The sequence below is a fragment of the Odocoileus virginianus genome, chromosome 7 (genome assembly GCF_023699985.2).
Source record: "Odocoileus virginianus isolate 20LAN1187 ecotype Illinois chromosome 7, Ovbor_1.2, whole genome shotgun sequence".
NCBI classification, from domain to species: Eukaryota; Metazoa; Chordata; class Mammalia; order Artiodactyla; family Cervidae; genus Odocoileus; species Odocoileus virginianus.
Window position 1 is genome coordinate 5,625,659 of NC_069680.1, and position 17,968 is coordinate 5,643,626.

General features: G+C 40.3%; 1 protein-coding gene across 3 annotated transcripts in view; it reads right to left on the reverse strand.

The window, feature by feature from the left end:
- FBXW4 (F-box and WD repeat domain containing 4) overlaps nucleotides 1-17,968 on the reverse strand; it is an 81,862-nt gene that overhangs the window by 57,478 nt on the left and 6,416 nt on the right. For all 3 annotated transcript variants that reach the window (XM_070470058.1, XM_020897811.2, XM_070470060.1), the window contains exons 2-4: nucleotides 6,753-6,848; nucleotides 3,456-3,641; nucleotides 2,889-3,021 (exon numbers count right to left, since the gene is read on the reverse strand). In XM_070470058.1, coding sequence (XP_070326159.1) covers nucleotides 2,889-3,021; nucleotides 3,456-3,641; nucleotides 6,753-6,848 — 415 coding nt within the window. The remainder of the gene's footprint in view (nucleotides 1-2,888; nucleotides 3,022-3,455; nucleotides 3,642-6,752; nucleotides 6,849-17,968) is intronic.

Consider the following 17,968-nt stretch of genomic DNA (forward strand, 5'->3'; position numbering starts at 1 on the left):
TCATACTAAATGAAGTAAGTCAGACAGAAAAAAGACAAATATCATATCATAATACTTGTATGTACAATCTAAAAAATGGTACAAATGAACCTATTTACAAAACAGAAATAGTGTCACAGACATAGAAAACAAACTAATGGTTCCCAAGGGGGACGTGGGGGGAAGGTGGGATTGACACATACACACTACTATATGAAAAACAGACACCTAATAAAGACCCACCACATATATAGCACAGGGAACTCTACTCAGTGCTTTGTAATGACCTATATGAGAAAAGAATCTAAAAAAAAGGGGATATAAATATATGTACAACTGATTCACTTTGCTATACAGCAGAAACTAACACGACACTGTAAATCAACTCTACTCCAATAATAATTAATTTAAAAATAGATATATTATGACCATAACTATGTGGGGGAAAATTACACTAAAGAATAAAATGAGAAAATGAATAAATGTAAAGGGCTTATTAGCACAGTGCCTGTACATTCTATGTTATTATAAAATAAAAAAAGCAAACCTATGCACTGAAAATCACCTAAAAGATGGAAAAAAAAAAAAACACAAACAGTTCAAATGTTCCCTTCTTCATAAAATCTCCCCTTCCAAGTCAGATGTAAACCCTCTAAAGTAGAAATTTTCTGGCCCTCTCCCTAGAGCCTTACAACTTCATAAACCTGGCCACTTCCAACCAGCTTCATAGCCAGTGCATGCAGTCTCAGTTCCCCTTAAAGAAAGACTATCTTCTTCCCCTTTGAAGCCTCACATAGAGTAGGCACTTATCAGAATGAAGACAAAAGGAAAAAAATGAACAAATGATCACCCCTGGCCCAGACCCAGCAAGAATGTAAGCTACCATTCTATCACATCTCAGGATGGAGCCAGTCTCACTAAAGTCAGTCCAGAGAGGCAATCCAAGCTAAGTCACAGTAATTCTGAAACTTGGGTCAGGGTCAGGGGTCTATAGATGTTTACAGATGAACATGACTAAATTCTTACATAGGTTCAGGTTTTAGAAACCTGTAGAAGCAGCTGGAGAATTACAGATGCCACCAAAAAGAAATGGAGAGTCAGTTATAAAAGGCTAACTGTGGGTAACATGAAAATGGTCCAGAAGATGAAGGTGGGTAAATGCAAAGAAAACAATGTAAGGAGGGGAATACTGAAAGTCAGAAAAGATGAGCTGGCCTGGAGGTCACTGGGAAGCCCCAAAATAGCTGACTAGCTTCCTGGAGTTGAACCAAGGGAAGAATTCTGTCACTGACTAAAAAGAAATCTTCGAAAGGAATAGGAATGTACTATAGTGACAATTTGAGAATTAGAGAGTACTGATTTTAATGCTTAAAAACTCTAAAACACTAAATAGTTGTACTTAAAACATGGAACTAACCCAATATTCCAAGTATAATTGCTGTCAATCTTCAACTATAATCAGTCTATACCATGAATTGCTACATATGGTCATAAAACTTAGTTGTATACTGCTCTGGGAGGCAGAATACAGAGAAATGAATGGAAAAAAGAGATACCACTGAAGGTTTCACAGAGAAACTTGAAGCCATGACAATATAATGCTAGAATGAGACAAGAATATCTAGGTCACACATGTACAAAAGGTGTCTAAGGAAATTTGTCTTCTGAGAAGTATAGCAAAATTAAGGCTATTCTTTTTGCAAGGAATGGTACAAAGATGGTGACCAATCAGAAATGTGAAATAAGTATGGGGTGGAGGATTCGGATAAAAGAAATTCAGTTTCCATGTTGGTTTGAAAGATTTTCTGAATTTTTCTCAGGTTCCCTGTGCTGATGAGCACATTTCTCTGACAGAATACAAAGTGTAAGAAAAAAAAATTAGCAAAGGAGGAGAAACTTCCATAAATAGAAAGGAACATTATTTAGTCTTTTTTACATAAATTAGCAACATTTTTACATGAAGGTATAATCAATAAAGAGAACATGAGTCAGAAAAGTTAGTAAAGACTGCAACTTCTCTCTCCTGAGTCCTCTGTCCCATGTGTCTTAGAGCCCCATTAGCTGACATGGATAAGCATTTTGCTCCTGTTAGCAATGTGGAGTCTCCAGATGCTGGGAAACACACAAGCACGAACCTATCAAACTTCCTGTACCATCAACTGAATTGTCAGCAAAGTTCCCACAGCAGCCCCAAAGGATCAGGCATATGTGAGCCCTGGCAAGGGCCACAGGACACAGAGATGGAGAAAGTTCTTCTCTGTCTCTCATGTGGAAGCCTATTTAACCCAGACATAAAGGAGCTGAGTCCATAAAGCAGGGTTCAGGCTACTTATCAGTCTCATTCTGTTGGGCCTTGGCAGATGTCTGCGTTTAGACCAGGCAACTTGGCAATGACACAGCAAACAATGCCCTCCTCTCATTGTCTTTCCACTGCTTACTGACCACATCACTCTCCAGAGAAGCAGTAAAAATACATTTTAATTATCAGCCTGATTCCTTATAAACAAGGTGGTAAAAAATTAACCTTCCCAAACAAAGAGTGAGCAAAAGGTAGGAGATTTTAAAATAAAATATTGGGGTTAGAACTCAACCCACAAACTTTAGGAAACTCAGCTCAGGGAGGAAAAAGCTGGCCAGGCCCTCTGTTTTTGAGTTCACGCCACATTTCAAGTGAGTGGCAAACTTCCCAGCCACTGTCCACTCCTTTCCCAGGCCAGCTGGCAGGGACACAGCCTGGCATGGCAAGCTGCATGCCAGAGGCACATAAGTGAGTTCTTTATTGTGCCGTTCCCGTGCTGCCCCAACTCGATGCCCTCCGCCAATCCTGAAACTCAAGCTCCTATCCACCCCCTCCCTCCCCACTCCCTATAGACAGGAGGGAATAGCAGTATGTAAGGAGGAGATCTCACCTTGGCTGTCCTGTCTCTGGAGCCACTCACAATGATGCCCCCTTTGCAATCCACACAGTTCACCTCCTGTTCATGGGCCGAGTACTTGACAGTGAAGGTGCTATGAATCTTATGAATACCAATCTTCCCATCTCTAGGAGAGAAATAAGAAGCCAACCCCTGAGAGCCAATTACTTTCTCTGCAGGAAGAGAACAAGTCTACAGAAACAGCCCAAATCTCCAATGACTTCCAATTTGCTAAGCTTTAGGCAATTCAGCCCAATAAGGTGCTGAGTTTCTAGATACCTTTACTTCTTCAGTACACTTGGGGCTGAAGAAAGCTGAGAGACAAAACAAATCTCCCCCTTGAGAGTATCAAAACCAGTGTCCCTTTTCATTAAAGGTTCTTCCTGCTTTCCTTTTCCAGCTTACCCTATTAAGTACCTGCTTTAAATGGAAAAAAAAACATTACCCCTTCTTCTAGTCTCCCTACTCATCCTTTTGGAGTAGAGACAGAAAAGGCAGAGGCAGGCAGAAGGTCTCTGAAGAATACTGAGGAGGAAGGAAGGAGAAGCCTGCAGCACTTACCCCCCTGCACTGATAATATGCGAGTTGGCCAGCACGAAGTGGCAAACGTCCTCATCATGTCCAGCAAAGACTCCCAGGGGCCTCCGGTTCAAGCTGGCACCATCTGGGCGGAACTGATAGGCAAGGATGAAATTAGCCTGGGATATGTACAGAGAATCACCCTCTAGCTGCATCCAGGGCATCTGACTGCAGAGATAAAAAACAAAATTTAAGAATCATCAAGATATAGCAGGAAAATTCAACTTCAGTCTTTAGAAAGGCTGACCAATCCCCAACTTAGCATTACCTGTAAGCCTAAGTCTATATCTCACTCCCCTCCTCCAAAACTGCTACCTACACTTAGGCTTCCCTAGAAAACTAGAGTGATTAAGCTTTGTGGTGACTCTATCTTCTTTATCACTATTTCCCTAGAAATATCTTCTTTATCACTATTTCCCTAGAAAACTAAAGTGATTAAGCTTTGTGGTGACCCTATCTTCTTTTGGCTTCCCTTGTGGCTTAGCTGGTAAAGAATCCACCCACAATGCGGGAGACCTGAGTTTGATCCCTGGGTTGGGAAGATCCCCTAGAGAAGGGAAAGGCTACCCATTCCAGTATTCTGGCCTGGAGAATTCCATGGATGTATAGTTCATGGGGTTGCAAAGAGTTGTACATGACTGAGCAACTTTCATTTACTTACTTACTTATCTTCTTTGGACTTTCTAAAAGAAAGTCAGAATAAAAGACCCATTTAATGTCACTTTTAAAAGGAGAATGCTTGGGAGTTCCCTGGTGGTCCAGTGATTAGGACTCGGTACTTTCACTGCTAAGGCCCTAGGGTTCAATCCCTGGTCAGGGAACTATCCCCCTAGCTACCCATGTGAAAGTGAAAGTGTTAGTTGATTAGTTGTGTTTGACTCTTTGTGATCCCCATGGACTGTAGCCTGCCAGGACCCTCTGTCTTTGGAATTCTCCAGGCTAGAATACTGGAGTGGGTAGCCATTCCCTTCTCCAGGGGATCTTCCCGACCCAGGGATTGAACCCAGGTCTCCTGCACTGCAGAAGGATTCTCTACTATCTAAGCCACCAGGAAGCCCAGCTACCCATGGTGCCTAAATAAATAAATAAATGGATAATGTTTAAGACTTGAATTACTGGCTACCTATAGACTTCTTTTGAGTAGACAGAGCACCCCCCCCCCCCAAAAAGCAATAATTAAGCGGTGGGAAAGAGCAAAAAGAAATCTTCCACTCAGATGAAATAGTTTTCTTTCATTCTGTGCCCTCATTGATCTGAAGATTAAGCGGTAAGTTTCAAGATTCCAAGACTCCCATACACACCTTTTTCCCAATAGATCAGTTAGGGTGTGATAGAGAAAAGAGAAGAGTGAGCCAGGGAAGCCCCATTCCCTTGTCCTACTAGAGCAAAGGGGCCATTTTTAAGTGAAAGGAATAAAGCCATTTAGGAAAGGATGCTAATGTACTGATTAAATACCTAGATCCTTTCAGAGAATATCTAAGTTTCTGTACTAGAGGCTAAGTATGGCAATGGCAAAACACAGCTCCAGACCAGTGTACTACAGTTACTACAGTAGTACAGTGACTACAGAGAAAAGACTGGCTCTCACAGAAAGTTGATAAGAGAAATCCACAAACAGTTAAAAGATTCTAACCACAATCTGGCAGGAGGAAGAAACATTGGAAGCCACAGACCAGTCCCATGACATGGAGTGAGCCTTAAAAACAAAGAGGACTCTGCCAGACACCATGCTCTCTGGTGGGGACTAAGCTCCTTTCCCAAGGTACATCCCCACAGCCTGTCCTACACCACAGGGGTGTAGGAGGGGCCCTGGAGCTACCAGGTCCCAAGCAAAGCACAGGGGCAGACGATTCACCCCCATTTATAGAGACACCATCTCCCACTGCCAAGTCTGTCTGAGCAAACTGGGCTGTGTTTCTTCCCCAGACTCCTTAATACAAGCGTCATGGGAATGTACAAAAGTTCTGCAAATTGACTTGACGGACCATTAAATGCAGCTTGGACTTTGTAGCAACTAGTTTCTACACATGAGGTTTTAACAAGTGTGTGCATATATTATATGGAACATGTATAGGGTACAGATGCCTGCACTCTCATTCATTATGCACATTCTTCTTCAACATTCCCTTGCACAAGTTTGTGGCATACTCAAGTGGGCAACAAACAGAAGGGTTTGGAATTCATGTGTTTAGAGACATCTGGTAAATAGCCATTTGCCCAGCACAAGAAACCAGGTTCATGCCAGGTGAACAGTGGAGAATCCCGGGGCAGCCTAGTAACCATTTTGTGTATTTATTTCCCACACTGCTTGAAACCAGCCCCAAAAGACATCAGGAACAAAATCTTGATAGAGAAATAAACTCTTCCTTCTGGTAATAAAAGGCAAATAGGAAGCAGAAGGTAAAGCCCTTTGTCATACAAATTCATCTTTCTTCCCCTGAGTTTCTTTACCATCACTACCACCACATAATTCACAGGAACTCCTGTCAGTGAAAGCAGCAGAAGTTGGACACAAGCAAAACTGGACCCTTCTTCATCACATGAAGAAGACTGCCTGGCCCTATGAGCAGAGGTCCAGGTCAACTGGAATGTGGAATCATGCTGTTCCTTGTCCATTCCAACCAATCAACAAGGAGTACTTTTTGGTGAGTAATCAAATAATAACTGGAATAATTTAGCATCAGTGAGGTATAAAATCTGTGGCATTAGCAGTGCCAAAGCCATTCTTTAAATCTCCTGCCATTTTTTTCTAAGCTCTGCCTCCTATAACATATATATCCAAACCTTCAGATCCTATTTAGCTTTTTAATAAAAGTAGGGGAGAGCACTACAGGAAGCCAAGAGGGAAGGTGTAACTCCCTAGAGTAGAACATTTTTTTTTTTTTAATTGTAAAACAAGATGAGGTGGAGTATTGGCTTCATTTCTTTCTTTTGATGAGGTGTATTAACAGAGGTTACTTCTGAGTGGTAGGATTTAGATAAGTTTATTTTCTTCTTTAACTTTTTCTATTTTTTTCAAATTTCTACAATAAACATTTATTATTTTTATAATCATAAAAAGACAGGCTCTGTTAAATTAAAGTACATTTTTTGGGGGTAATCTTTTTTTAGATGTGAAAAAAAGTTGTCCTTCTGATGCCCCCTTTGTGGTGTTTAAAGAATCACTCCTGGCGCATCACCCAAGTCAGGCACATTTATACTCCAGCTCGGGCTAGACTTTTCATTCCCAGTATGCTTTTATGTCCCAGGGAGCTTTAAAGGAGTCAAGAGGCTACTTACCTGCATCTCCACTTCAGCAGAATTCCCTCTCGGCAGCGCCCCAACCTCCAGTTCTGAGATATCTTCACTCGTTCCTTTACTGGTACACTGGCCATCCTGTGTCCAGACAGAGGAGATAATCCAGTCACTACAACTCACTGACAACCACAGAAAACTCCCTGGGCTTATGAGTCAGGACTCAGGAACATCCAGAAAATATCTGGACAGAAGTGAAGGGATTAGGAGATATGAAAGAGATAACTCTTCTCTCTCCACACTAGGATAATCAAGAGGGCCGAGAAGAACAACCTGTGCTTTGCAGTGTCCATAGTGATACCAAAGCAATCTAACAGAGCAAGGGTGACAAAGAGTACTGGTACCACTGGCTAGCCATGTGGGAAATATCCCTACCTCACACTATACAAAAAAATTAATTAAAAATAGATCACAGATTTAAACATAAAATCTAAAACTCTAAAGCTGTCAGAAGAAAAAATATAAAAATAGCTCTGTGACTCAAAGTAGACAATAGTTTCTTAAAATACACAAAGCAATAATACAAAAGAAATATCCAACAAATTAGATTTTATCAAAATTAAAATTTTCTGCCCATCAAAATGAATACACAAGCCACAGTCTGGGAGAAAGTATTCTCAAAATATATATTTGATTGAGAGGTTTATACCCCCCAAATATGAGGAAATCCTTCTTGTATATGTATATATTTTGAAGTCTAACAAGATACTCTCCTACATTCTTGGTGAGAGATGACAATGGTACAGCCACTTTGGGGAAAGGTCTGGCAGTTTATTATTGATCTAAACATACACCTACTCTATGACCTAGCAATTGAAGCTTTCATAGGGGCTCAGACAGTAAAGAATCTGCCTGCAATGCAGGATGAGTGAGTGAGTGAGTGAAGTCGCTTAGTCGTGTCCGACTCTTTGCCACCCCTTGGACTGTAGCCTACCAGGCTCCTCCGTCCATGGGATTCTCCAGGCAAGAGTACTGGAGTGGGGTGCCATTTCCTTCTCCAGGGGATCTTCCTGACCCAGGGATCGAACCCGGGGCCTCCCGCATTGCAGGCAGACGCTTTAATCTCTGAGCCACCGGGGAAGCCCCAATGCAGGATACTTGGATTCAATCCCTGGGTCAGGAAGATACCCTGGAGAAGGAAATGGCTACCCACTCTAGTATTCTTGCCTAGAGAATTACACAGACAGTGGAGCCTAGCAGGCTACAGTCCATTACTCAAAAGAACTGAAAACATACGCTCACAGGAAGACTTACACAAAACTAGTCACAGGACAGATCTTTCCAGGATTGCATCTAGTACCCACATTATATCTAGTTATGTCTCCTGAGTCTCCTCTGGTCTAATAGTAGTTTTTCAGTCTTTCCTTATTTTTCATGATCTTCAGTTCAGTTCAGTCGCTCAGTTGTGTCCAACTCTTTGTGACCCTATGGACTGCAGTACATCAGGCCTCCCTGTCCATCACCAACTCCCAGACCTTGCTCAAACTCATGTCCATTGAGTCAGTGATGCCATCCAACCATCTCATCCTCTGTCATACCCTTCTCCTCCTGCCTTCAGTCTTTCCCAGCATCAGAGTCTTTTCCAATGGGTCAGTTCTTCGAATCAGGTAGCCAAAGTATTGGAGCTTCAGCATCAGTCCTTCCAATGAATATTTAGGACAGATTTTCCTTAGGATTGACTGGTTTGATCTCCTTGCAGTCCAAGGGACTCTCAAGAATCTTCTCCAACACCACAGTTCAAAAGCATCAATTCTTCAGCACTCTTTATGGTCCAGCTCTCACATCTGTACATGATTACTGGAAAAACCATACCTTTGACTAGATGTACCTTTGTCGGCAAAATAATGTCTCTGCTTTTTAATATGCTGTCTAGGTTGGTCATAGCTTTTCTTCCAAGGAGTAAGCATCTTTTAATTTCATGGCTATAGTCAGCATCCGCAGTGATTTTGGAGCCCAAGAAAATAAAGTGTCGCTGCTTCCATTGTTTCCCCATCTAATTGCCTGAAGTGATGGGACCAGATGTCATGATCTTCATTTTTTTTGAATGTTGAATTTTAAGCCAGCTTTTTCACTTTCCTCTTTTACTTACACCAACAGGCTCTTCAGTTCCTCTTTGCTTTCTGCCATAAGGGTGGTGTCATCTGCATATCTTAAGTTGTTGATATTTCGCCCAGCAATCTTGTGCTTTATCCAGCCCGGCATTTCACACGATGTACTCTGCACAGATGTTAAATAAGCAGGGTAACAATATACAGCCTTGACATACTCCTTTCCCTATTTGGAACCAGTCCATTGTTCCACATACGGTTCTAACTTGCTTCTTGACCTGCATACAGATTTCTCAGGAGGCAGGTCAGGTGGTCTGGTATTCCCATCTCTTTCAGAATTTTCCACAGTTTGCTGTGATCCACACAGTCAAAGGCTTTGGCATATTCAATAAAGCAGAAGTATATGTTTTTCTGGAATTCTCTTGCTTTTTCTATGATCCAATGGATGTTGGCAATTTGATCTCTGGTTCCTCTGCCTTTTCTAAATCCAGCTTGAACATCTGGATGTTCTCAGCTCACGTACCATTGAAGCCTCGCTTGGAGAATTTTGAGCATTACTTTGCTAGCTTGTGAGACGAGTGCAATTGTGCAATAGTTTGAACATTCTTTGGCATTGCCTTTCTTTGGGATTGGAATGAAAACTGACCTTTTCCAGTCCTGTGGCCACTGCTGAGTTTTCCACATTTGCTGGCATATTGAGTGCAGCACTTTCACAGCATCATCTTTTAGGACTTGAAATAGCTCAGCTGGAATTGCATCACCTCCACTAGCTTTGTTTGTAGTTACGCTTTCAAAGGTCTACTTGACTTTGGACTCCAGGATGCCTGGTTCTAGGTGAGTGATCATACCATCATAGTTATCTGGGTCATTAAGATCTTTTTTGTACAGTTCTTCTGTGTATTCTCGCCACCTCTTCTTAATATTTTCTGCTTTTATCAGGTTCATACCGTTTCTGTCCTTTATTGTGCCCATCTTTGCATGAAATATTCCCTTGGTATCTCTAATATCTTGACGAGATCTCTTGTCATTCTCATTCTATTGTTTTCCTCTATTTCTTTGCATTGATCACTAAGGACAGCTTTCTTATCTTTCTTTGCTATTCTTTGGAACTCTGCATTCAGACAGGTATATCTTTCCTTTAAAACTTTTAAAATTTTCTTTTTATCTTTTGTCATTCTAAGAAGCAAAAAAAGATTCCTCCCTGTTGTTCAAACATGTATTTTTTCTAATTATGGCTAAGACTGAATATCTGGTCGTGTCTGAAAGCCATTTCTTCTGTGAAATGCTCATCAATGTCCTTTGTCCCTCTTCCTATTAGGCTTATGGTCTTTTACTTGTGTGTTTGTAAAGGCTCTTTACATATTCTGTGATGTCAATCTTTCCCTAATTTACTATTTTCTTTTACTTTATAGTATTTTTTCCATGTAGACATTTTGATTTTTATATATCCATTATTTCATGTCAATCTTTGCCAGGAATGACCCAAACTGATATGAATTTAATACGCAACAAAGTAAAGTAAGGAAAGAAATCACTACTTAATTAGGGCTGTTGGGTTTGTATAACATCCCCCAGCCTTACTAAAAAGAAAGGAGAGAAGAAAAATATACATGCCTAGAAGAATAGACTGTAAAATAGTCAACTTTGGGTAGCCAACTTTGGATGTTTTTACTTTTTTCTTTGTGTTTTTATGTATTTACCAATTTTTCTACAATGTAATATTTTGGTAAAGATAAAAAATATTCATTAAAATAATAATGCTTTTGATAAAACTGGATATCAATAGAGCAAAAAATTCTCATCTCATATCATAATATGTATAATATATTCTCCCAAAATGAAAGAGTAAATTTATAAGATTTTAACTAGAAGGTTTTTAAGTATTTTAATTTCAAATACTGCATAGAAGAAAAAAAAAGAATAAAATGAAAGTAACATAGTAGGGGAAGGCTAACAATTAATGCTATCAGTACAAGTTTTATCCCTAAAGCTTTTAGGGGACTCATAAAAATCTATCAGGATAACAGCCTGTCTCCAATACCCAGTCATCAATATCCAATAGCAGATAAGAACAGGCACACAATGCTCACATGATAAACACTGCAGAAACATCCTGAAACAATGAAAGTTTACAAACATGCACATTAAAACAATTAATAAAGTACCACCTCTCATCTATTAAGTGGAAAAATCACATGCTAGCTTTGGTTTGATAAAAGGGTTTGGGTTTGTTTACATATTGCTGGTGGCCTGCTAGTACAGTCTTCCAGAAAGGAATTCTGTCAAGAAAAGTTGTTACAGGACAGCTTCCAACCCAGCATTCCCATCACTGTCTCACAAAGAAATAATTCAAAAGAAAAATATGTTTTACAAAGATATTTATAGTTGCAGCTGTATATTAAGAGCTAAAATCTAGAAATAGCCCAAATGTCTATCTGTGGGGGAAAATGGTATATTAATGCAATGGAATAAATATGGCTATGAGAAATGACAAATGTGAACACTGCAAAACATTTTGGATATTACTATAACAGTAGTGGTAATTTTAAAACAAAGTCTAATTTATAAAGATATTACATAAAACTATGTATCCATAAATAGCTCAGGAGAGGTAAACAGATGGGAGTTTTAGGAAGTGAATATTTCTTTTTAATATGCATCACATAACTGCTGAGAGTTTGGTCTTTTCATTTTACCTTTAACCTTTTTACTGAGTTTCATTTAACTAATCGATTAAATGAAGTTGTGAGAAAGACACAGAATGCAAATGTAGGAAACTTATCCAAGCCCCAGTCCCGCCTCTTACAACCTTGGTTACCTAATTTTTCTCTTGTTCATTTTCTGCACATACGAAGTAAGGATAGTATTTCATGCAATTGTGATGTTTTAAAATGACAACTAAACAAAATAACAGATAAGTTACAAATCACTTTGAAAAAGGTTATTTTTTATAGAGAGTAGCAGTTTATATTGACAAATGGTGACATCACTAAAGCTAATCTAATAATCATTTATTTTTCTTCTAATTTAAATACATCTCTTAGAAATTATTCTTCTTTTAAAGTCAGGTTGAATGATTAGGATTTGGGTACACACATGTTAAAGCTAAAATATATTACTGAATTCTTCCACTGGGTGAACCGTCCTCAGTTTCATATTTCTAGACAGCAATCTACACTACTGCTAGATGGTTAGATAACTGAGGTTAGCTATGAACAATCTCCTCTTTCGTATCTGGGAGAGATTGGGAGACAAAATTTAACAGCAAGTCTAATCTTTTTCACTAAGACTTCAGTTGTTTTGGTCCATCCTGTTAGCTGTCTTTTATGGTCCTCAGTTTTAGCTCTAAGTTAGTAGGTAAAGGTGAAACCAAAAATTGAATATTCTGGATCATAGCAAGAAGGAAATAAGGGGGAAAGAATCAATATACTTCCTGAATTAGGATAAGGACAATACTTCTCTCATCTCCCTGGTCACTTAAATGCCATTTGGTGACACTTTACTAAAGGTCAAACAAAGCACTGCCCTGAGGGCCTGATCACAGCAGCAAGAAACTTTCAAAGTTGAACTCTAGAAGCTGCTACCAAGCGGCAGGTGCAGGCATCCTCTCCCACAAACAACAACATAATCAAAGTACTTGGCTCTGGCTCTTCAAAACAAATTTCAACTCTAAAAAAATGTTCCACTTGGCTTTCACTTGAGAAATAGTGAGAAATAGTACCACTTTGCTAAAAGCAGCTTAACACTGCTTTTTTTTTAAATCCCTTTTGTTTGTTCAATTCTTCCTGATGGTTAATTTCCCTAGTTGGTGGCCAAATCATATGTATATTCTTACTGGCTTTAGCACTTGAAAAATCAGGAGGAATAAAAAAAAAAGAAATTTTCTCTCTCTGAAAACAGGTAGCCCTCCTTCCCAGTGGGGACCTATCAGTCTAGTTAAAGGGAGTTGATAGAACAAGGCATCCGAAGTGCCTGAAAAGACAGGAACAGGTGCCCCTGGGAATTTAGTAGACTCTAAAGAGTCCCATCCCAGAAACACTCTCCGGTTGGCTGTTCCTTCGACAGTTAGTGGTGTAAAGTGGGGGTGCTCCCCCCAGAATGATTAGTGCCCTGTAAATAAACCTCTGGGGCTGCTGTTAATGCATGGAGAAATCTCTAACCTGGCCCGTGGGCCTGGTGGAACGTCCATTTTCCCAGCCCTCTTTTCTCTTGCCTCAGGCTAATTTTTCCACTTGGCCCCCCTCCCTCTCAGCTTTCCGGCACTTAGTCACCATTATAGTTTGACTGCATTCCTGGGTGCATGACCTATTTTAAACAAAAACAACACAACATGCACCCACAGTAAGCTAGCAGGCCCCTTAGAATCTTGGCAACAGTGAGTCCAAAGGGACAGAAATTAATCTAGGCAGTTATCTAGAGTTCCCTTTCATTTCACCTCTCCTCATTCACACTCCAAACCAAAAGCAAATAAATAAACCGAATTTGAAGAAAAATGGCTGCGGGATGAAGAGGGGAGGTGTGAGTATACTAGAGAAGTCATATCCACACAGTCTCTGAGATCAGAAACCTCCTGGATCACAAATCAATTTCCCTCTCTGGCTCATCTTGAAGTTTGATTCCCCTTGATACCATGCATGCTGCCTACCTTCTGACTGACATGATTTCCATAAATATAACATCTTGCTGCCTTGGAAATTCAGGAAAGGAGGGTATCTATCCACAAGCACAGAACAAGGCCATCTCAAGCGGCACTGGGCGGGGACAGAACTATGCAAAATGATGCCTGGGGCTTGGAGTTTTAATTCAAAATTTTCTCAATTTCTTTGATTTTTTTTGCTCACTGGTAAGCAGATTTCCCCCATACAGCCTGTGCCTACCAGTTCTGCTACCAAGACTAAGAATTTCACTTTAATGTATATACAAGTATTTAAACAGTCTAAGACAAGAAGCTTCTAACTCTTCATTTATACATATGTTAGACTAAATCCTCCAATGACTTCAGGAGCAGAGGTCTATAATTAAGGTTCAAATTAAATCAATGAAAAACCACATATTGTGTTAAACTCTTATCCTTCAGGCCAGGAATGGGGAACAGCCTCAACAACCAAGGTGAAGTGAGATTACAGAGAACATGCCCAGTGTGACGACAGGACAGAGAGCACAAGGAGAGCATGGAGCAGACCCACATATCCCTTGAAAGGCCTCCAAGCGTCAGCTCCCCAAACGTGTTCAACCTCACCTCCCAGGGCTTCACACTCCACAACTGAACTCCCACCAAGCCATATCTCTTTTACATTCCTATCCCCATATCTTCTCCTATATTGCCAGACCAGCCTACCTTTGTTGCTTACTTCCCACTTTGGGACCTAGTCAAATCCATCCATTCTTCAAAATCCAGCTTTAAGCCACTACTTCCCTGACTCCTCCAACATTCTTCTCTCTCTCATGTGAACCCTTAGACTGAACCTACCGTAAACTTTGGCACTGTTAACTTTGCATAGCTGTATGCCTCGGTTGTCCAATACAGTCATAATTTCCACAAAATTGAGTCTTAAAACTCACAGTACTTCTAAAAGTGGATCTCAACCAGTATGCTTCAGAGCAGTGATATACCAGGAGCCTTATATAAGTCTGCTATAAATTTTTAAATAATTTATAGACCTTATTTTCACTCAACCAAAGATCCACATTTTTATGAAAATATCTGTCAGACAAATTGCTGAGCCGCAATATGGCTTATGACACAACTTGCTACAAAAAAAACAAAGATTGCATGTTCAGAGCAACATACATGAACTTAACCTCTAAAGATATAAGAGTACAAGGTCAGGGCAGTAAACAGTTCTACTCAGACATTAACATACCAAAGCAAGTAAATGGACAGGTTTTTCAACTTTCTGAAGCCAGCTTTTTTAAAAGAAGACATTCATCTTTTAATCCTTTAATGTACTATCAAAAGTTCTATCACACAAAAATATGTCTTAGACACAAAAGGTAAGAACTTTGGTCCTAGCATAATAGGTATTTTGGTAGATACTGCCTAGGAACTGCTTAAGCAAGTTCTCAAAAGCACAGTTCTCCCTTTGGCAAGTCACACTTTCAACAAGACTTACAGATTTTCAAGAGCATAGACACACTACCTTCAAGTTCCAAAGGCCTTTCCTAAAAATGTACAAAATACCACATCTTCAGAAATTCAACCAAGGCCTCCAAATTCTTATGCTAGAGAGGCTCAAGGAAAGGAATCTGAGCAGATGAAGTATCTTAATGTGCCACCCACATGTCAAAATTGTCCAAAGCAATGGGCATAACCCCGATTCTTTAAGTAGGTTTAGGATTTAAGACCGTGTTCACATTCATTTCCTCCTGTTATTGGTCAAGTTCTAAATTTGCAGGGCATTTGATCAGTGTTTGTATAATGCAAGACGTTAGGAAATATTAAGTGGGAGAAAAAAGAATTTGATGTCCAAAACATTTTGGCCAATGCTGAAACAAAAGTAAACAGGTCTCTCTTGTACAGGACTTCCTTTAACTTACCAATGGGCATTGTGAGCTCTCGAGAGAGGGGATATGGAGCACAGCACTTCCCATACTCATTTAATCACAGAATCAGTTTTTTAAGAATCCCACAATACAGCTTTCAGAAAGGTTGATCTAGCACTTTCTAACAATAAACAATAGCAAGAAAGATGCCGCTTGTTTTTGTGATGAGGCTATCTTCTTCTGAGTCATGAATCAGGCACTACCAGACTCAGAAGTGAACTTGGTTCTCATATCTTCACAATGACTTTTCCCTGGGCTCCCCATCTGAAATGTGAGGAATAATTATACTGCTTTGCTTCCCAGGGTTGTTTTTTTATTGTTTTTAATCTTGTGATTGTGTTCCATATTAATCACCAAAACAGGTTCTCAGCCCAAGTGGCCAGGCTTCAAAATCAGTGCTGCCCTTGGAGCCTGGATGAAGAGATGGAGAGAACATGAACCAGATGCCACCCAGAAAGTTTTTACATCACCAGTTTCTAGGCCATTAGGATAAAGTCAAACCGCAGCCAAGATAAGGGATAAAGAGAGGCTCTCCTTTAGTAACTCACTTATGGAGAGAGGCCCCTTAGTCACACACACCACCTGTATCTGAATCTTGACTCACCTTTTCAACATGGACTTTCTAAATGAAATTCAAAGAAACACAGGAGGTCAGAGAAGATTCCCTGGATCTACAGGGAAGAAAGAAAAAGCAGCACCAGCAGAAGACTATTTCCCTTTCTCTACAGAGAAAGAACCCATTAAAGAGCTAGTGAGCAGGGGAAATAGCTTTCCTTTCAGTGCAACAGCTTTCCAGGAAAAGTATCTCAACATATTTACTATAAAACAATTTAATTTCCCTGTCCCATCACCTGCCACCCCATCCCCATCCCCGCAAAAAGCCCACAGATTGTGGATTTCCTCTCATTCTTGGCAGAGTTACCAGAAGAAATATAATACCCCCTTCGGACTGCTCCCAACAGCTGCTGGAACAAGAGGGGGAGCTGAGGGTAACCTTCCAAAGCTGCCTCTAAAAATGACCATTCCCCCTGCCAAACCATGCAGTCAGTGAACACAAGACAGCCCTTTTTCTACTTTCTTAAAGGGGAGATCCCAAAAGCAAGTGTTCCCTGGCCCAAAATAATGGCCTCCAGCCCAACTGTCCTCCTCGACTTGACTCTAAGCTGGCACTTCTAATATCTAATTCTTCCTTAACATGCACTTCTAAATAATTATCTACTTCTTCATGAGCATTTTTGGCTAGTTTAACCTGCCAATATCCAAGTTAGGGTTCTTATCAAACTCCCACTCAGAGTAATATATCCTTGTCTATGTCCACCTCCAAAATACTACATTCCTCAGGTGTACGCATGGCACACATACACACACACACACACACACACACACACACACATCTCCTTTCAGGTCAAGAACTTTCCTACAAAAAAGTCAAGGAACAAAGTCAGCAATGGTAAAGTTGCACTGTACCCCAGCCCTTTTCCCCTTCCCCAACATCACCAACACTAAATATACCTCAATTCTGTCTAGAAAAGCCCCATTGCCAGGCAGCAAAGAAACTTTCAGTTAGCCTTCAGCCTCTCAGCTGAGACCACCAACAAAGAAGTTCATGAATGTCAACTGGGGGCACAGGCAATATCTCTCTTTGCTGAGGAGAAACTGGACAGAGCCTCCAGCATCATCCCCCAAAGGTGACAGCCGGGGTTGAGTGAAGACCGTGAAAACTGTACAAGAGCTGGGGGAGAAAATATAATGCAAGGAATGATTTGGAATCAGGGGCAGGAGAAGGTGGAGGCATGAACTGGCTGACCCCAAATGTCTTTTCCATCTCTAACTCCTATGATTCTTTGACCTCCAATTTTGTGCTGCGAACAAGGAATGGAAAGTCAACAGACGTGGTGATGTTTTGAAAGAGCCTGGCAGTCTGCTCTTGTCATTTAGTGGCCTTTGCATGTATTTTTTAAGGTGTCTCCATGCCCTGTCTTCATTTCACAGTTGTCACCTTTCTCAGCAATTTGAGCTCATGTCAAATACTGAAAAAGAAGGAGAAGAAGAAAGAATGCACTGGCAATTAATTGTGGGCTAAAGAGGGGCAGACACAGGGGCCCATTGGGTGGCCCAGACTTTCAGGGAGGGCAATGTGGACAATTTGGATATAATGAAAAACTGACTTCAAGTTGAGACAAGGGAGTCAAACCTCTAACAAGAGATAAATTCTTTCTCCAGACAATCTCATACTCAGTTTCAGATACAGGTGAAACCTTTACATGATTCAAAATTCATAAACACATTCTTAATTAGAACAAACATCTTGCTTCTACTGATTACACCTTAAATTCTAATACTTGTTCAAATCTGAGCAAGGCTGCTAAATAAAAAGGACTTTTCTCAAGAATAAACCAAATCTTTGGATTCTCAACTTCATCTGATGGCTGACACACCTGAGATAAATTCTGGAGTTTATAAAAAATCTGTTTTGGTAGATCAGAGGATAGGGGCATGTCAATTTTCACTGGAAATTCAAAACTCAACTTTCTCCTTGTTTTTCCAAACAGTCACTCTCATCTTAAATACTGAAAAGTTATTGGAGCCTGGCCTCAAGAAGAGTCTACC